The sequence below is a fragment of the Vulpes lagopus genome, chromosome 5 (genome assembly GCF_018345385.1).
Source record: "Vulpes lagopus strain Blue_001 chromosome 5, ASM1834538v1, whole genome shotgun sequence".
Lineage (NCBI taxonomy): Eukaryota > Metazoa > Chordata > Mammalia > Carnivora > Canidae > Vulpes > Vulpes lagopus.
In genome coordinates this window covers 81,983,155-82,004,454 of record NC_054828.1, presented here as the reverse complement: position 1 = coordinate 82,004,454, position 21,300 = coordinate 81,983,155, and the positions used below count along the sequence as shown (strand labels likewise).

General features: G+C 48.2%; 1 protein-coding gene across 1 annotated transcript in view; it reads right to left on the bottom strand.

Annotated features, from left to right (window-relative positions):
- Positions 1-898, bottom strand: part of SYT6 (synaptotagmin 6) — a 58,199-nt gene extending 57,301 nt beyond the window's left edge. Inside the window, exon 1 of the mRNA XM_041756571.1 lies at positions 681-898. Within this exon, the coding sequence (XP_041612505.1) occupies positions 681-843 (163 nt within the window). The 5' untranslated portion in view covers positions 844-898. The remainder of the gene's footprint in view (positions 1-680) is intronic.
- Between the last annotated feature and the right edge of the window lie 20,402 nt (positions 899-21,300).

The following is a 21,300-nucleotide window of genomic DNA, read 5'->3' as shown; positions in this document are numbered from 1 at the left end:
GCGGGGGCGGGGGCGGGGGCGGGGGCGGGGGCAAGATGCCGAGACACCCTCCCCCATCCCGCCCCCCGCCCCCCGCCCCCCAGCGGGGACGCAGGCAGCCGCCCGCCGCCCGAGACGCGCTCGGACACAAAGACCTCGTGCCGCCCGCAGACGCAAGTTTCTCCCGGAGACCGGGGGGCTCGGACAGCGTTCCCCGACAGAACAGACAAACGGACGCGCACACCGACGGACGGACCCCGGGCCCTCGGCAACCTCCCCCCACCCCCCACCCCCCCCCGCCCCCCGCCCTTCCCAAGAAACGAGTTCCTTCCTCCGCCGGGAGGTCCCTGGTCTCCTGCTCGCTCCACCGACCCCTTCCCGGGCAGGTCGCCCGCTGGGCGAGGGGGACACCCTAGGGAAACTGAGGCCCCGGTGGGGCGCTGCACCCGGGAGCGCGGCTTTGCAGAGATCCCCGCAGAGTCACACGGGAGGGGGCTCAGGGGCTCTCCACCTCCCGGGTCCCCTTCACGTCTCTCCGCCTGCCCGGCGGGCGATGGAGCGGGGCACCGGCTGGTTCCAAATTCAGGATCCTGAGCTAGAATCCTCTGTCTGGGTTCGGGGCTCCCGGGGCCGGGGCTCCGGGGACGGACGGCGGCCAGGGCGAGAATCCAGGAAGAGAGGGGTCTGGGGTTTCCCGTTACCTGCGTCGGCCGCGCTCCGACTCCTCTCTGGGGGCTGTTGCTCGAAGCTCCGACAGGTCTCCACGTCCAGCCCGAGAGGGGGCGGCCGGGCCCGGCACAGCGAGGCCAGGAGCGCGAGCGCCGCCTGGCACCGAGGCCCCCCGTTCGCCCACACCCCACTCATGCCCGGGACACCCCGGCGCCCGGACCCGTGCAGCCTCTGGACTGGGGTGGGGCGACGCGGCCCCAAGAAGACCCTCCCCGCAGCGGCCCCCTGCGGCTCCGTTCGGCTTTTAATCGGTTCCCCGCAGGGTCTCCGCCCCTCACGTGGCATCCCGCGGCAGCTGGCAAGTCTGGCGCCTCGCGGCCGCCCCCTCCACACCCGGGGACAGGTCGGAGTCCCGGCGGGTTCGAGGCAGCGGAGCCCGGTGGTCCAGCACCGCGGAGGGTGCAAGGCCCAGGAAAGGGCCTGGGATCTGACTCCGCATTCCCTGCCTGCTGTGACCTGGGCCTCTCTGAGGCTCAACTGCCCATTCTGTAAAAGGGGCACAATGATTACGAGTGCCCCACAGGCTGCGGGGAACAGAGAGACGGTGTTTGTAAGACACTGGGGAAATTGCCACATGCCGCACAAGCGGCGACCAAATAGATAAACCCATTACGGAAAGAAAGATGACCCGGCGGGGAGTGGGGAGCCAAGGTTCCTCACGGGGGAAGTTAGTCGGACGACCCCCCAAGTCCCAGCTTCCGAGGCAGAGGACCCTAAGACTGCGGGGCTATTCCAACTGCAGAAAGACTTTCTGAGCCCCGCAATCCTGCGGTCCACGGAACCGCACGTTGCCATGGCAACGAGAGGCAGCGGCCGTCTCTCTCCATGGCAACGGGAGGGGAAAGTTTCTGGCAAATAGGGATGGGGGGCATTTCAAGAGGGCGCTCCGTCGCCGCCAGACCCATCTCCCCACAGCGGTGCAACACCACAGGAGATCGTGTGTCTTGCTCTTAAGCATAACCAGGGCCAGAAAGACCGAACTAAACGGGAGGGTTGAGGCTACACTTAAGGCAGACTTCCCTCCCAGGGACTGCGGCGTGAGGTCCAAGGGCAGGTTGGCTGACGGGCTCCGAGGCGTCTCGCTCCGTGAGCCCCTGCCTGTGTGCGGCTCACCTGAAGCTCCAGGCTCGGGTCCCTTTGCCTCCCCGCAGCTGGGAAGGAAACTTTAGCTGGAGCCTCCAGAAGCCTCGGGGCTGGCGCGTGCCCGGGTGGCGGGTGGGGGAGGAGGGTCTTTCCTCCTAATTATCACGCTAATTGGAAGTGGCTCGGGCGGTGACTCACGTTCCAGAGGGAGGAGATTCCGAGCCCCAGCTCCTGGCGGTCTCCACATGCGCCATCTGCGCCAGGCGCTCTGGCTGGCCCTCGGGCTGGAGAACCCCGGCAGCTCGGCCTCGGGAACTAGGGCCCAGCCGCGGCCTGAGGGCGCCCGGCTCCCGCCGAGGTCTGGGCGCCAAGGACGCGGTCCCTGGCCCTGTCCACGGTGCTGAAGGCCCAGCTGGTGGAACCGTAGAGGGGGAGCAAGGGGAGGGGAGGTGGAGGGTGGGCAGTCGCGGCGGGTTCACAGCTTCCACCCTGACCTCCCGAACCTGCGATAGGAGAAGGCTGGGAACTCAGGCCAGAGGACCTGAGCTGGAGTGCGCCCAGAGACACTATGCAATCCAGGCTGCCTTCCTGAGGGAGGTGCTCAGTCGCTGTTCCAAGAACAGGTGAGGCTGTGGAGTCCCCAAGCGCGTCCCAGTGCTTCTAGAACCCACCTGAGGAGTCCAGGAGCCCTGTCACCTCCTGCTCCACCACCCAAGGCAGAGCTCAGCACTAGAGAGGCTGCTTGTTACATGTTCATTAACAGTTTCCCAGGCAGCAGGTTTGTGTTTATGTAAAATACAAATGGAGAAGAATTGCTCTCTGCCCATGTTTATGGCAACTCTGTCACTCCGCGGTGATTTCTCCCTCCCCCTCCCGAGTTCCCCGGGAAATTCACAGAACAAAGCGCCTTGTTTTGCCTTTGCAGAGAATGAAAAAGCACAGGACCTTCCAAGGGCCCAGGCCTGTGATGCAGGGAAATCAATATTTTGTTTTGCAACGACTGGGGGGATTTGCATCTAAACTGAAGGCAAAGGAGCCTGTTTGGAGCAGAGCAGGTGGCAGGATCCGAGAATTAACAGATAATTTCTCATTGTTCCCGGATTCAGCCTCCACACTAGGCAAACGGTTCTGCAGTGTCTCTGGCGCCCCAGCAGCAGCTCTGGACCTGGCATTTCTCAACAGAATGGGGAGGAGTTTCTGCTCTGACAGGGCTGCGGGAAGGGGCTGGGGCTCCCGGATCAGTCAATAACTTATTGAATTTGGAGGGCATGAATGAGTGTGTATGAAAGAGACAGCGAGAGACAGAGACATGGATGGAGACAAGAGAAAAAGGCAAAGAATCAGACATACAGAGACAGATAGAGGAGGTACAGGAGAGATCCAGAGAACAGGGAAAGAGGGACAGAGAGACCTAGACACATATAAAGGAACACTCATCCAGAAACACAGATAAAAGAGAAACATTTTTTTTTCTTATATTGAGAAAAAGCCCCACTTTAGTTGTCTTCTTTGCCCCTCTCCCTGCCCCCAGGTTAATGCTGATACCTGCTGGTACTTGTGGTCACATAACCTGCCACAGACCAGCCAACCAACCAACCAACCAAACAAACAAACAAACAAAAAACACATAAAGATGGGAACTCTTCCTCTCTAAAACCCTTTTTTCTGACAAGCCCACTCCCATATAAAAAGACCAAATTTAGATTCCCAGAGTCCCACCCAGACCTGAAAAGGGAAGGAGGTAGAAAGGAGTAGAATTGCTGCCCCTCAGGGCTATCTTTCAGAGAAATACCATCTGAGTTTCAATTTAGGGGTGGGATGGAGACAAAAGGAGCAGAGACTGCATTGCAAACTAAGTTGGGCTCCAGGAAGTTGGGTGCCAGGACAGGTGCAGTCACGTTCCTTGTCAGGGTGTCAATGTCCTTATTAGTAAGGTGATGAAGTTAGACGAGGAGTTCTTCAAGGCTCCTTCCAGCAACAACATTCTAGGATTTTTACATGAAGGGAAAGGGGGACGCTGAGTGGGGAAAGGAAAAAGGGACAGAAGAGCAGTGTTTCTGGCTCTAGAGATAGTGTCCAGACTCACTTTGGGCTTCCCCTCCCCCATTGCTCTCATCTCATCTACACTGTGGCTGGAGCCTCCTGAGTCTGGGCCCCCAGCCCCCCTAGGCCAGACTGCTCAGAAGTTGGGGGGATACTGGAGGTGGGGTAGGAAGCAGAATGAAAGGAGATTTGGGGCAGAAACAAGCAGCCTCCCATTCCTATGCCCTCTTCTCCTCAGAAATAGCCAAAGTGCACATTCCCTGTCCCCACCCCAATTCTCTTAGGCAGTGGCCTGACTGCCCTTGGACAGGTCCCTGCTCTGCTCTGAGCAATAATGACCTGCTGAGTTATGCTACAAAAAAAGTAAATTAAAACAAAATAATAATTTCTAAAAAAAAAATTAAACCTCAGTAGGAAATTGCTAATGCTGTAGGCGAGAAGAATGAGCTCCTTTGACATGAGCCGATGTGTCATATTGTCTTTCCATCTCAATGCAATTTCTAAATAGGGAGCCCTTTCCCCATTCCCTCCTCCCCTCCAAGCCCCCAGTAGAGATGTAAAGGGAGCAGTCTGACGTTCACAGCCTGATTGTCTGACGTTCAGGGAGAGGAGAGAAAAAATACAAGTGTACTCACTGCTTTGTCAAATGGATTGGAGCTAAGAGGGCTCTGACCCAAGCTTGAGGGCCCCTGATCTCCTCTCCTCACTGCCCCTGTGTCCTGCTTAGTGAGGTATGTGGATACTTTGTGCCAGGGTTTTAAATTAACTCTAGGAAAACAGATATCAGTTGAACCTGTTTCACTGCTGGTGAAGCATTAAGTCGATGTCCTATATTGGGGAGTGGGAATACTTTACACCATTATTTAAAACAAACACTGCTATGGAATCCCTATGGGATTTCTGCCAGAACAACTTTATCAGTATTTCCAGCAGAAGTCCCCCACCCCCTCACACCAACATAGTAACTCTAGCCACAGCTAGGTGACTCTGCAAACCATGCCATTCCAGGCCATCCTAACAGTTTTCAGGAATTCCTCTGTGCCTGAAAAGATGCAGAAGACAAAGCCCTGCATCAACGCCCAGGTATTTTTGAGAGGCCAGTCTTGCTTTTATTTTGAGGAAGGTCTTTGACAATTCAAACCTCCTGAGCCAGGGCTATATTTGCCTCTTTCTTATTCCTTCCTCATTTCAGAGGTCTCTTCTGTTCTGTGCTTCTGCTCAAGTGTAGTGTTCCAGATCAGTCTTGGGAAGGCTGGACAGGGTTTGTTGCACCCAGTGGGCTGGGGACTGGGGAAACAGACAAATTCAAGGTCAGAAGGACAACATCATCCCTGAAAATTTTAGAGTGGTACCTAAGTAACCATGGTGTGTGAGGGCTCTCACTGTACTACTTGAGAAATGAGAATGATTGGAGGAGAAGAGGTAGGAAGGAAGCCAAGTGTTCTCCTCTTCACACTGACCCCATACAGAAGAAAGAGCACAGGTTTTGGAGTCAAGCAGACCTGTGTTCGAATTCTGCCTCTATCATTTACCAGCTATATCACTTTTGGTGCCATACTTTAGCAATCTGAACCTCAACTTCCTCATCTGTAAAATGGGACATAAAAGGCCTGCTTTAGAGCGTACAAAGGTTATATGAGTTAGGCTAAACACCTAATACACTGTGACTGATTTGCAGCAGATGTTAATACAAACAACAGTTCTTGCCCTCTCTCTGTCTCTCAGATCCTAGAAGGCCATCCATGAGGCACTGTCCAGAGGTTAACCTATATTCTTCCATTGGACAAGTCCCTGCACATTGCCAAGAAGGAATTTGTCCCCCCCCCCTTTTTTTAGGGTGGTGGGAAGGGTAGAGGAAGGGAGAGACTCTCAAGCCAACTCCACGCCCAGTGCGAAGCCCAACGCCGGGCTCAATCTCACCACCCTGAGATCATGCCCTGAGCTGAAATCAAGAGTCGGACACTTAACCAACTGAGTCACTCAAGAGCCCCAGGAATTTATCTCATTTAATCTTATAACAACCCAGAGAGGCAGAATGGGTGGATACTAAAAGTCCATTTGGCAAATGGGGAAATGAAGTGACTGGTCCCTGGTTGCATAAGCTAGGAGGTGGCAGAAAGAGAGAATCTAGGCCTTCTGATTCCTGGTTAGTACCCCTTCCTTGTACTGGGAAGGATGGTGAGCGTGAATATTTTTTTTTAAGATTTTATTTATTTATTCATGAAAGACACAGAGAGAGAGAGACAGAGACACAGGCAGAAGGAGAAGCAGGCTCCCTGCAGGGAGCCCTATGCAGGATTCAATCCCAGGACCCCAGAATCACGCCCTGAGCCGAAGGCAGACACCACTGAGCCACCCTGACGTCCCTATTTTTTATTTTTTATTTTTTATTTTTTACAGAAAAGATTATAATGCTTTTAAATTGACTTTATAACAAAAAATATTTGGAAATAAATTATAGGGCAGTGAAAAATTTACTCCTGTGTCTCTTTGCAAAGCTCTTGGCCCTTTGATCGTAGCCCCCTGCCATTGCATCTTGAGCCCAGATGCTGTTCTGGGGGGGACAGATAGTGTCATTGATAAAACACAGGGCTGAGGCCAGGCAGCTTCATGGCTTAGGACATGCTTGGCTGCTTCACTCTTGACAGAGATAGAACTCCTCAGAGGACAGCTCAGGGAGTCTCTGCTGCATCTGGGTTGTGTTCCATGGTCAGAGCACAGCTTCCAAGAAAGGGCCAAGCCAAGATTCTTATAAGACCAGGACCCCAAAGACTATAATTCTCCCCCACGGAGCCTGGAGAGAGTTTGCCATCTCAGAGTTCTGAGTTGCACTAATGAAAAGAAACCAGATAAAATGCCAAAACTAATTAAAACAACAAATCCAAAAGGGCTCTGTCAAAACCAGGAAGTCTTAATCCTTGATTTCAATGGAATGCAAGCCAGAAGAATCAAAAGGACTGTTTTGGGTCAGTGGCCTACAGCCATCAGTGGAATTGAGGGGCTGAAGTCCCTAGAAAAAAATACACTTGTCCCTCCAGTTTTAGCCTCTATCCATTCTATAAAACAAAAATCATTTTCCATCCCAGCCCCCAAGACTATCTACATCTCTGCTATTTGTTAGAGGTACAGTAAATGATTTTAATGGGTCAACCCCCCAACCTTTATTAATATTCCCTTACATTCATAAAATGTGGGACAGTTTACACAACACTCTCCCATTTGTTATCTCACTTCAGACAACAACCCTGAGCAGCGGATAGATATTTCTTATCCAAAGGATAGATATTTCTTATCCAAACCTTTGTGGTGGGTTCGCAAAGAGGCTAAAAATAACTGACTTGGGGTTATAGCTAACAAGTGGCAGAGCCAGAATCTGAGCCTGTCCTTTCACTCCATTCATTCACTCAACTGAGCATGTACTGAGGTCCTGGGCAGACCCGGTTCCACACCAGCCACAGGAGACGCAGCCCTGTGTGGTCATCACATGCATTGTGCAGAGCCCCAAGTACACAGGCCCTGCCCTGGGGGAATGCATATAGTCAGCTGAGGAGAGAGGCCACATGAGAAATCGGTTTCAAAGGAGTTCTTTGACCTCTTTGCTGCAGATGCCCACATCCCTATCGACTGATATTCTCTCCTCTGGAGTTCCCTCCCATCCTGATTCACTCTCCCCTCTGCCTCCTCCCTGCCTTTCCATTTCTCCCAGGTTCAGCTCTGGACTCTGATCCCTTCTTCTGTCTCTGCGTAGTCTCTCTGAGTGATCTCATCCACTCTGGGAGCTTCAAACACTAAAGAATACTAGTAATTAGAGCAATACCACTATACATCTACTGAGCACACACACTCTGTTCCAGGATCTCCCCTGCTCACTTCCTAGTGACTATAACATTTAATTCTCATGGTGACCCTGTAATTACCTATAGGCTACAGGTACCAAGTAGCAGAGCCAGACTATGAGCCCAGGCAACCCAGAGCCCCAACCCTCAGCACTCCTGATTCTGTCTCTCTGTGGTTCTACCCATGAATTTCCAAATTCCTGTTTGAACACTTTTATTCCAGACCCTCTGAATCCCCTATGTCCAAGACAGGATTTGTATTCTCCCTCATGAACCTGCCCTACCTCCTTGAAAGGGGGCAAAACTAAAACAAACTCAACTAAAAATCTCCGAGGCTTCCTTGATTCTTCGCTCTCCCTTACCCACCACATTCAGTCTGGCACCGAATCCTCCTGATTTTATCTCTAAAACATTTGAACCCCTGTGCTCCCTATCCTTGTCACTGCCCTAGCTCAGGCACTCAGCATTCCTCTTCTGGGTCATGGCAGTTGCCTTACAGGATGATACGATTATGTCACTCTCTCATTTAAAATCCTTTGTAGACTTCCCGGGGCCTTCAGGTTGAGGGTGACTCTTTTGAACATGGCATTCAATGCTCTTCCAGACCTGGCCGCCATCCACCCATCTAGCCTCCTCTCCACACACTCCAGGCATCCCTTAGGCTGCCTGGGCTGTGCTCACAGAGTGTCAATTCCTGTCTCTTATCCTCACATCCTACCCAAACTTCCCTGCTTTTGCTCTTTGTTCATGTAATTGCAATTGTCTTCCCCCCCCTCCCCTCCCGTGAGCGCTCTAGATTCTGGAACTTCGTAACTTCATGTCTCTGTGCTCTGAACACTTTTCTTGTTTTTCTCATCCCTCAGCTGGTTCTTACAGGATGCAATCAAGCAGAGGTTAGGAGTGTGGGCTTTGGAGTCAGGTTGCCTGGATTCAAATCAGCCTTGTAGTTGCTGTGTGCCAGTGGGCAAGTTACTCAACTTCTCCATGCTTCAGTTTTCCTGCCCCTAGAGATGATAATTGAAAGACCACTGTCATCAGTTCCCTGAGAGGCTTAAATGAGTTGATCACACAAAGCACTCAGAACAACTCCTTCCCTGACCTCAAAGCTGTCTCAGATGTGTCCCTTTTCTTATTAGCTCATTGTGCCCGATGCCTACCTTTGCCAGAGAGATTTGCAACATCATGCTGTTGACTGTGACTAGGCCGTGAGCTCTTCCAGCTGGGGTCTGCGTCTTCTTCATCTTTATGTCCTCAGTGCTTCACATCTAATGCACACTCAGTGAGTATCTGCTGCTTTGAAGAGAGCTGAACGGGTGAATGTCACGTAATGCAAAGTGAGAATGTGAGTGCTGGAAGCACTGGAGCTGAGTTAAATGGGTCCAATCAGGGAAGTCTTTCTGGGGGAGTCTTGAGATTTTAGCCAGGTGAGCCTGGAAGGAATTGGGGAACATAGGAATAGCTTGTGTGACAGGCTTTGGGACAAAAATCTGCAATTAATATAAAAGAAAAACTGAGCAAATTTTCTTGGCCGGAGAACAGACTCCTATGGTGAGCGGTTGTTGCAGCCAGAAGGGAAGCAGAGGAAGACACTGTCCCTGCCCCACCCCCCCAGGGAGATTACGGTGACCCACCAGGCAGCTGGGAAGAACCAGCGCCAATGCCTCCATGAGCACACCAGAGTTTGGGTCATGAAAAGTTTCTTTATGAGAAGAAATTTCTCATTTTTCTCAAGTGTCAAGTCATTGCTGTGGAGGAAGCGTGTGTCTGCTGGGGCAGCTGACTGTTTTCCAGGATAAATTTCTGATAATAACACAAAGTCATTACTGTGCAATTAGTACTGCTAATGGGGAATGCAGAGTTCCCTTCCCACTCCCTCCCTCCCTTTTTGCCTCTCTCTGCTATGTCTCGCCCCTGCGCACTCATACCTTCTTCTCTGACCTCTCCCTCCCAACCTCCAAGCTGGCTGTGGGAGAAGAGGGTCTAGGGTGGCTCTGTCAGAGAGTGGGTTTGGACTCCCAGGCCTCCCAGATTAGCAGGGCGCACATGGAGCTGGTGGAGGAGGCAGAGAACAAAAGCATGGGGATGAAGGGGAAGGAGAACTTAGCTTCGGAGGAGAGCACCATTATAGTTAAAACGGGAGGCACCCACTGGCCCCTGGGGCAACCTGTCCTTTGGGGTAGGTAACAGCAGTCTGCCGCCCCAGGGGCCCTCTCTAATGCCCTGGTAAGAGGGGGATTTGATTTGCCCCAGCTGTGGGGAGCTAGCCCAGTGCCAAGCCAGGTAATGGGGCCGTGGGTGGGTGATGCTGTATTTGTTTAGACTGCTGGTAGGAACCGCAGCTAAGTTCGATGGAAACAAATTTTGTTTCACTCTGAGTAATTATTTCTCCTACACACACACACACACACACACACACACACACACGCAACACTGTGTACACAAGCACACACTCAGGCACTTAGACATACACACACAGACCACACTCAGACAGACACACACCCCCAGGGGGATTTTTTTCAGGCATACTCCCGAAAGCACCTGGCAGATTCACTGACATGCTCTCCCTCTGGGAGGCCACTGAGATTTTAGGAACTCTCAGCAATCTTTGGAGGATGGAGAGAGCCTGTTTTGAAACTCCTGAGAAAATCCTGGAGGGGAGGCCCAGAGCCCACTGAGGGGAGCCCAGACTCTCCGCCCAGGAAAAGAAAGTGGGCCAAAGAGGAAAGAACAGGGAAGAAGGAGGAAATTGGTGGAGCCTCTGGCTCAAGGAGGAGGAATCAAGGATAGGATGTTGCTGAAGTGAAGGGGCCTGGATGCTTCCAGGTAGAGTAGACAGGCCATAACTCCACAGCTTGGGGGAAGCCTCAGAGAGCAATGAGCGCCTCCAGCCCTAGCAGGAGGTGGATTGGATGGCCTGACTCATCTCATAGCCAATTCTTTATGATTCTTGTGCATGAAAATCACCAAAAACCAATCCCTTTTCTCACAACTATGCTCACCTGGGGAAGATGGTGGGTGGGAAAGTCATTAGTCATTGGGTTAACTTGTTAGAGCCAAACCGCACAACAACAAAGGGAAGTCCTTATTTTCTCTGAAAGCCATTCTCATCATCAGATCTAAATGGCCTGCCATTTAGTTGGTAACCTCTGGGAATCCAGCTCCAGCCCTGTCCTACTGGCTAAACCTTCCTGGGCACCTGCCCCTTCTGACTAGAGGCTAGAGTGTGGTGACTGTCCAACCAGAGGCTGTGCTTTGGGAATCTAGCAGGAATGAGAGGGTCCTAACATTTACCATAAGCTCTGCAGTGGCAGCCAAGAGGCCACTTGTGCAATACCAGAGGACCAAAGACAAAGGACACCAGGCCCAGAGGCCAGAGCTGAGGTCCCAGCAGCAGACCCAGAATTTCAGAAACCAGGAAGGATGGGGTCAACACTAAGCAGCCCAGGCCCCAGAACAAGTGCCACATACCCTTGTGAATGTGTCAAACTTGTCCTTGTGGGTTCTTGGTGTGCTGTGTGTTTGAGTGGCTTGAGCGAGATTAAAGAATTTAGGGTAGACAGAAAACTTCATCTTTTTTCTAGTTTCTGCCAGTCTTCAGATGAACTGGTGGAGCCACACCAACTTCTGTGATAAAAACATAAAATAAGACCATAGTTAGCTGTCACCTAGAGAGTAGGACAACCCTCACTTTCAGGCCAAGACAACTGGCAATGGGCAAGGCCTGATGGAAGTTAAGGGTTTGGGCCTTGGAGTTATATCAGAGTTAGATATTAATCCTGGGAGTCTGACTAATTCAATGTATATAACAACCTCCCCTCAACCCAGCTTCCTTTTTTTTTTTTTTCATCTACAAAAGGGGATAATTTGACCAACTGTTAGAGGTGTCAGGAGGTTTAAATGTAGAGTGTGGTAATACCTGAAGAAGACCTGTAAATAAATGATGGCACTATGATTATTATTTAGACTTCATGAGTGATTGTTGAGAGGCCTCAAATACAAGGGGATGGCCTTGCTAACCACCCCTATTATAGGCTACAACTGAACACCTCAACTACACCAAGAACAGTCACATCTCCACAACAGAAATTGTCCTCAGCTCCAGCAAGAGGGATCTGCCCCCAGGTAAATAGGCATCTGTCTTTGCTGGCCTGGAAAACTTCAGATGGCCCTTTTTTCCCTCTCTGCTGAGGTGGGCACTAACGGAGGAGGGGGCTGCTGGTTAAATTGAGCTGTTTACACATAAATTATGAATCGGTGACCTTTCCTAGCTTAATTACTCCCACTGCTGGGTGGTTTGGCTCTGGCGCTAGGCCCCGGGGGGGCAAATTCTGCTCACAGTCAGCAAAACCTACGGCCTGGAGCTTCTGCTTTTATCCACCCTGGTTTATGTGGCTATTTCTGTGGCAGGAAAATTCTCTCTGTGTGATGAAGGTCATGCCCTAGACCAGGGACTGGACCCCTCTGGGCTTGCCTAATCCCTTTGACCTTTGCAAAATCACCTTATCCTTCTTTTAAGCTTGCTATCCTTGCCAATTCATTAAAACAGTTTTAAACCTCCAGATTATTAATAAAGCTGTCGTAATAGATCTGTGGGTTCTTAAACTGATAAGTAGAAAGAAATACGTTCAGATAAAAAGTGCACAGGGCACTCCATGAAGAGGTAACCCTCTTGGGCCGCATGGGGATCCTGTTCTTTTGCAGCCTTAAGAAAGGAAACGCCAAGAAGTTGGCTTTTTTTTTTTTTAATTGAAATCTTCAAACACATACAAAAGTAGAGACAGTGAAATGAAATATACTATGCACCCATCACCTGGCTTCAAAAATTATTAACGTTCTCTTAACGTTGTTTCATCTCTCCCTCATCCTTTTACCTTCCTAAAGTATTTTGAGGCAAATTCCATTTTATTTGTCAATTCTTCCACATGCACTTCTGATAAAAATTTTATATCTGTATATAAATATTTATCACCCCAACAAAACTAACAAAATAATAATCCTCTCTTATTATTCAGTCCACATTCAAGTTACTCGGTTGTTTGTAAAAGCATTTCTTTATATTTGGCTTCTCTCAGTTAGGATCCAGGGTGGTTGGTTTTTAATAGCAGCTTCTGGCTTTCTCTGTTCAAAGTTAGGGACCCAATGGAATGGCCTAACAAGCAGCCAGACATGGGCAATAAGGTGGGAATGGCGGGGGGGGGGAAACCTATGTTTTCCAAAGGTAAGGCCTAAACTGCAGAAAGTAGTTTGTGGATGCCCAACACATGTTCTGTGTTGGGATTTTGGGGAATGTGCCATGGAGCCTTGGGAATAGAGATAGGCCCTTGGCACAGTATTATAGCCATTCTCCATAGGCCTCCCATGACCACTCCAAAACTGGGCTTGGAGCCTTTGTGCTGTCCCTGTCTCAGGAGCTATGGCTGTTGCTTCCATTCATGGTTTTAATGGAAGGTTACTAGGCATCCATTCTGAGCTGAGAGCTGAGGTAACACGCAAGGAGCAGACACAGGCTGGATGCTACAGGAGCTTGCCAGAAGACAATATCTTAAGCCCCTTGTCAAGTATGGGTGCAAATTGCTGCAGATGCCAGAGGAGCCACTGTATCTGCTGGGAAGCAGGCAAAGCTTCCAGAAGAGGTCACATTTTCAACCGATTCTGAAGACGTTAGGGTTTCTGAGAAGGCCGATGCACCAAAACTCCAGATTTTAAGCCAGAAACAGACACAAAAAATCAGAGAGAGACATCAAATATCTGCTTTATTACTGGTAAAGCCAAATTGGGGAAAACAGCTCAGATTCAAGGCCTGAAGGGGCTTGCTGCTTCTCATCCTGAGTGATTTCAAATTAAATGCAATGAGAAAGCACCGAAGTTGCAGATAACTGAATGCAACACTGAGGAAATAACAGAGAGCTTGTAAAATGTTATTGTGAACAGGTCAGAGCTCCATTAGATTAGACCCTGGAGGGTGAGGTTGAGAAGTTTGCCATAGACAGCACAGATCAGCAAAAGCTGTGGATCAGTTCTGGGTGGTGGTGTGGGGGGGGGTGGCAGGAGAGGTGCTCACACAAGAAATAAGAAGGCTTACTGCTGGTCTATGGCCTCCATGTCTTTGTTCAGGGTGCTCCCTGGCCTGGGATCCCTGCCCAGATCCTTTCAGCCATAACGTGTCCTTCACACAGTCTTCTTCAACAACCTCTTCCATCCCTCCTGTTCTCCACATCGGCCTCTGCAGACCCTCCCACCCACACTGCATGCAAAGAGCCCCAACCCTCCACATAGACCCTTCTGCCACATAGACCCTGTTGCCAATGCTAGTCCTCTCCTGTGGACTTCCAGATGGGGTCCCTGCCTCAGGTTTCTTCTGTAGCCTTATAATACTTAGTACAGGTGCTTACTCTTGGCTTGGCAGGAGCTGTTTCATTCATTCATTCATTCATTCATTCACTCATTCATTCAACTAGTGATCAAACTACCCACTAAGCTTGGGAGATATACTAGTGAGCAAAACAAACTCTCCACCTTATGAAACTTATAACCTAATGGAGAAGATGGATGATGAGCAAATAAACAAGTCTATAATAATCATGTTTGATGAGAAGTGGTGCCGAGAAATGAACTTAAGCAAGGGAAAGAGGCTGGAGAGTAACAGGTAATACCTTTATCGGCATAGGGTATTCAGAAAAACTTTTCTGAGGAGATAGTATTTGACCAGAATAAAGTGAGGGTGTAAGACATTTGAACATCCAGGGGAAGTAAATTCCAGATAGAGAGAAGAGCAAGTGCAAAGGCCATGGGGTGAGAATATGCTTAAAATGTTCAAGTTAATGTGCCTTGGTGGCTCAGTCAGTTAAGTGTCTGCCTTCAGTTCAGGTCAAGATCTCAGGGTCCTGGGATCAAGCCCCATGTTGGGCTCCCTGCTTAGTGAGAAGTCTGCTTCTCCTTCTCCCTCTGCTCCTCCCCCTGCTCATGTTCTCTCTCACTCTGCTCTCTCTCTATCTCAAATACATAAATAAAATCTTAAAAAAGTGTTCAAGGGAGACTCAGGAAGGCCAGTAAGTCTGGAGCCAAGTGAAAGAAGGGAAGAAGGTAGCAGGCAAAGCTGGAAATTCTGTGCAGACTGTGTTGTCCAATATAGTAGGCACTAACCACACATGGTGACTGAGTTTTAAACTAATTAAAATTGAATAAAATTTAAAATTCAATCCCTCAGTTGTATGGGCCACATGTAACATGCTCAATAGCCACATATGGCCCATGTCTACCATATTGGACAACATACATGAAGAACATCTCCATCATGGCAGAAAGCACTGTTGGACAGAGGGGCTGTGAAGTCTTGGAGCCATCAGTGAGGATTTGGGATTTTATTCTGAGAGTGTTGGAAAGCCCTGGAAAGTCTGAGGCGAGTGTTCATAATTTGATTTACATTTACATTTGATTTACATTTTAAAGGATCATCTTGGCCCTGTGGAAAATAAAGTATAGAGGGACAAGGGTAAAAGTAGAGAGACCAGTTAGCAGACTGCTGTGGTAATCTAAGAGAGATTTGATGGTGGTATGGACCAGGATAGTAGTGGTGGAAGTGGTGAGACTTAGTTGGATATCGGACATATTTTAAAGATAGAATCAAAAGAATTTGTTGATTGATTAGTTGTAGGGTGTGTGTCAGAGAGGAGTCAAAGATGATCCTCAGATTTTTTATCGTAGAAACTGGATAAATTGTGGAATCATTTACTGAGCTGGAGATTCCCAGGAAAGAGAGGTTTATGTGGGGGTGAGGGTGGTACAGAAATTATGCATTCAGTTTGCACATGTCAAGTGCGAGATACCCACTGGACATCCATGTGGAGATAAAACAAAGCAGGTGAATATTCAAGTTTGAAGTACAGCAGGGAGGTTAGGGCTGGAGATAAAAACCTGAGAAACAATCTTTAAAGCTGTGGGTGGATGAGGTCATCTAAGGAGAGAGTGAAGAATAGAGAAGAAGTCCAAGAACTGAGTGCTGTGACCTGCACCATTAAGATGCTGGGCACTGGAGCCTCCATAAAAATAACTGGGAAGGAGCAGCCAGTGAAGTTGGAGAACAAAATGGGGTGGTACCCTGGGAGTCAAGTGGAAAAATTGTTTTAAGAAGAATCAGCTGTGCCAAATGCAACTAAGAGGTCCAGTAAATGAGAACTGAGAGTGAGCCACTGGATTTAGCAACATGGAGATCACAGCTGTGATGGATGAAACGTTCACATACCCCAAATTCATATGTTGATATGCTAAACCCCGATGTCATGGTATTTGGTGGTGGGGCCCTTGAGGGGAGATTAGGTTAAGATGAAGTCATGAGAGTGAGGCCTCTATGATGGGATTAATGCCCTTAAAAGAAGAGAAGACAAGAGTGCTCTGTCTGCCATGTGAGGACACAGAGGGTGACTGACCATAGCCAGGAACAGAACTCTTACCAGGAAGTGAATTAGCCAGTACCTTAACCTTTGACTTCTCAGTCTCTAGAACTATTAGAAATTAATGTTTGTAGTTTAAGCCACCCAGTCCATGGAATTCTGTTATAGCAGCCTGAGCTGACTAAGACAACTGAGGACCTTGACAATGGCTCTATGGGAAGGTGGGGTGAGGCTGGGAGAAAAACATGATGGGAGAGCATGCAAGAGACAGCAGCAGGTGAATGTGTCATGATGGCTATGGTCAAGTTTTCAAGGAGTGTTGCTAGAAAGGGGCACAGAGAAATGAGGCAGTTGCCGGAGAAGATTGCAGTGTGAAGGGATCTCTTCCTTTTAAAGACGAGAGATGTTACAGCAGTCTATGCTGACAAGGATAGTGGGGAGAGGAGAGTCATGATGCAGGAGAACAAGGAACAATGTCCTTGAGTGGGGAGGGGAAGGATATCCAGTGCTGTGGTGTAGGGTTTGGCCTTCAATGGCTGCATGGACACATCATTTCTTGTAGCAGGAAGGAGGTGGACTCTGTGGGTTTCATGTGTGGGGAGGCAGGTGGATACACCAGTGGAAGTTCCTGTTTTCTCGGTGACATGGCATGTGAGATCAGCAGTTGAGAGTGGGAGGATGATGGGTAGAGAGGGGTCAGAGGAGAGAAAATGTATGAAATATACCTCTCGGAGAGTAGGAGAGTGAATTAACTAGGTAAATGTGGGAGCACTGCCTGGCAGCACTGAGGGCTCACTGGAGGTTTGTGGTCATGAATTTAAAATGAGACAAATCAATCTGGGTGTGTATTTTTTTCAGCCATGATCACAGGTGAGGAGCAAAGAGTTGGATTTAATCAGGATGGGAATTTTGCCATGCAAATACCAAGAATGAGGCAGGGGAGAGATAGCTTATTATAATGAAGTAAGGCAGTAATTCTGCAGGTGAATATGGGAATCTGAGCTGGGTAAGGAGGGGATAGGCACAAGCAGGGGAAGGAGAGTGCAGGGTGAGTGGGTCAATAGTTTGGGGCCCTGATTATGTACAGTAAAGATAAATAGGTAAAGATGAATGGATGGGCACGGGTGGCTAAGGAGGAGGAGGGTAAGATTAGGGGCAATGAGCAAGTCAAGGACCTGAAACACCAGAGACGTTTATATGGCTATGGAAGTCACCAAGAATCCTGATAGGTAGAAAGAGAAACCGTAAAGCAGATGAAGTAGTCAGTGAATGGAGGAGTCTCTAGGAGAACATCCATCAGATAATTGCGTAAAAGGAAGGAGGCTGGGTGGTACTCTGACAGCCTGTGCTTCAAAGCAGCTGAGGAACTCTACGGAGAAGGAGACTGTATCTCAGTTGAGGAAGACAGATAATACACAAGTAAACAAATAAACATAGAAGATCACAAGACATGCCATGACGGCAATGGAAAGGGTGATGTCATTGATAGTGTCTGGCTGTGGGAGTGGGGGTGGGGCTGTTTTAGTTCCAGCAGTCACAGTGAGCTGGCAGGGACATTGGACATCCCAGGCAGAGGGAAAGGAAGTGCAGAGACAAGTTTAAAAGCAGAGTATGCTTAAAACAAGACCAGGAAAGATCAGGATTCCTCCAGACGTAGGGGACCAGACTCTGAGTCTGAAAGGGGGAACTTCGCTGAGCGAAGCCCTGAAGAAGCAAGGATCTAAACAGGAATCATGTGTCCACAGTGCCCAAGGTCGTATTAGAACTGAAAATAACATTCTAGGTGAAACTCTGTGTGGCTCAGAAAAGTTATGGTATTCCCAATGCTGCTTTTAATAAAGTTGCACATTTTTTTTTGCCCTTAACCAAATTCTTCTTCTTTTGTCTAAAATTGAAGAACATTTTTATTCTGTTTGCATTGTTGGCTGAACATTGTGTCATTGCTTTTCTCTCTCACTTGTTCTCGTTTTTTATTTTATTGTTATTCAGTGCAAAACAAAAAGCTGTGACCAGGAAAAGACAATAGAGGGATGGCTAAAAGAAGCTTGTCGAAATAACCTCTTGGTTAGTAGCTTTGCTTCCGCTCATCCCAAGACTTTCATGTGCATAAAAAGGCCAGAATTTATCACAAATGGCAGAAAATTCCATTCCATTAATTTCAGAGCCTTTGGCTCCAACAGCTCAATCTTCAAGAGCAGTTGCTTCTAGGATAGTCAAGAAAACAGAGTATATCAGAATAAAAGCTGTTTTGCTTATCTGTTTCACATTTTAGAAGAATATATTTCAGTACATTATTCAGAGGGATTTTGCTCAGAATCTCATCCATTTATTTAGAGTCAGCCTGCCTGCACAAGCCCTTGACTTCAACCTGAAGACAAAAGCTTAGATGCTGTGGGTGAGGCTTGGTGAAAAGAGTCTCTCCAAGGAACTGAATTAAGAAAGGTGAAATGCCTTTCAAAATCTATGGAATTACTTGGGATGGAGACAGTGAAATGAATCCTAGAATTATTGCCCCACTGTATCCCTGATACTTGTTCATTCAGCCTTTGCGCGAATTTCTCTTGTGACAAGAACTCACTACCTTCAAAGAGAAGACCATTCCATTTTTAAGCAGTTTTAACTGGGAGAAAGTTCTTCCTCTGTAAAAGCAGAAATGGACTCCCTGTAGCATTCACCTACTCATCTCAGTTCTGCCCTCCAGAGCCTCCTGCAGGAAGCAATTCCTCTTGCATGACGAGGCAGACTCCCTCTAACCTTGGCTTCAATATCTCTGACTGCTTCTCTTTGAGACTGCCACTTTCCAAGGTCCCTTCCATGGTTCATTGCTTTCTAAAATCCCAAATGGTGCAACTCCAAGATTCAAATTCAGACATGTGTCTATCTCATTGCGTTTAGGGGATATGGGGCAGAGTGACATGTGATCTGCCGTGGTCAAGAGCCTAGAAGTAACTGTCTGTTGCTCCTTATCTCCAGAAGATGACAGGTACCACCCTGCAGAACCAGAACTCATTCCCATCCCTCCTCTACTAGGGCCAAAGGGAAGCATTACACAAGCATAGGAATTTTTTATGCTTTTTTGAGGTCGTGAGTGGTTCTGAAGTGCTCTGGTGGGCACCCTATCCAGAAAAATGAACATGCACATAAAATATTGCATTCATTTTCATCAAACCTATTCCCCCTACCCTGAATCCCCTCCCACAAGATTCATAGAGTAGACTCCAGGCCCAGGAGCCCTACCATAAAGAAAGCGTACATAGCAATAGGTCCTCCATGGGATGTCAATAGTGTTTTCAGTTGAGGACTTGAGATGAGTCACCCCATCCACATATCCTTTCAATCAAATATGCTAAGTACATGTTATGTGTCACACACAAGGGGGATGGCACTGAACCAGATGTAGTATCCATTCTCCGGGAGCACAGTCCAATGGCCAGAAAGCAAATAAGCAATTATACGTATACAATTATTCTCATATGATGACAGCACTGTAATAAATACAAGGCAGTGGCATGCACAGAGGTGAGGCAGCTGATCTGGCCTGAGCATTTCCAGGAAGACTTCTCAGAAGAAATTGCAAAGCCCTTTAAAAGTTTCATATTACATCTATGAAGGCAAGGGAAACAAAAGCAAAAATTAACTATTGGGACTTAATCAAGATAAAAAGCTTCTGCACAGCAAAGGAAACAGTCAAGAAAACTAAAAGACAACCTACAGAATGGCAGAAAATATTTGCAAATTACCTATCAGGTAAAGGGCTAGTATCCAAGATCTATAAAGAACTTATTAAAATCAACAGAAAAGAAACAAACAATCCAATCACGAAATGGGCAAAAGACATGAACAGAAATCTCACAGAGGAAGACATGGACATGGCCAACAAGCACATGAGAAAATGCTCCGCATCACTGGCCATTGGGGAAATACAAATCAAAACCACAATGAGATACCACCTCACACCAGTGAGAATGGGGAAAATTAACAAGACAGGAAACAACAAATGTTGGAGAGAATGTGGGGAAAGGGGAACCCTCTTGCATTGTTGGTGGGAATGTGAACTGGTGCAGCCACTCTGGAAAACCGTGTAGAGGTTCCTCAAAGAGTTAAACATAGATCTGCCCTACGACCCAGCAATTGCACTGCTGGGGATTTACCCCAAAGATTCAGATGCAGTGAAACACCGGGACAGCTGCACCCCAATGTTTATAGCAGCAACGTCCACAATAGCCAAACTGTGGAAGGAGCCTCAGTGTCCATCGAAAGATGAATGGATAAAGAAGATGTGGTCTATGTATACAATGGAATATTACTCAGCCATCAGAAACGACAAATACCCACCATTTGCTTCAACGTGGTTGGAACTGGAGGGTATTATGCTGAGTGAAGTAAATCAACTGGAGAAGGACAAACATTATATGGTCTCATTCATTTGGGGAATATAAAAAATAGTGAAAGGGAATAAAGGGGAAAGGAGAGAAAATGAGTGGGAAATATCAGTGAGGGAGACAGCACATGAGAGACTCCTAACTCTGGGAAACAAACAAGGGGTAGTGGATGGGGAAGTGGGTGGTGGGATGGGGTGACTGGGTGATGGGCACTGAGGGGGGCACTTGACAGGATGAGCACTGGGTGTTATGCTATATGTTGGAAATCAAACTCCAATAAAAAATATACAAAAAAATAAAAATTTCATATTTAGATAATTTTTTAAAATTCCAGCTTGAATATGAACTTAGTAGGCTAAACTGGTCACATACACAGGACACAACTCTTCACCTTGTTTATCTGCTCCCGGAGCTGCCATCCTCCAGTCTCACAGTAAATACTCCAGAATGACTTCTCCTTGCATATTGTGCTGTCCCCACCCAGGGGCACAACATAGTGACTTTCCCTGGCCACTGCTCCTTCCAAATATCACCGGCTCCCAGGCAAATAGAATTGGGATAAGATTCCAGTTGCTGATGAAAAGATGATGCTCCTTTAGTTAAAACAGTACCTGAGCTGGGAGCCCACTACAGATGAATAATTACATCCTAGTTCAATACTGCCTTTTGTTTCCCACCTATTTACTCAATGTCAAATGTGAATGAAGTTTGCTTCATGAAAGACTCAGCTCTGACACATCTTATGGAGTCACCCCAAAGTATCTCTCCTTTGGGGCTCATTATACCACTTGGAGCTCTTTTTAAAAATTGGGGTGTATAGGGCAGCCCCGGTGGCTCAGCGGTTTAGCGCCGCCCTCA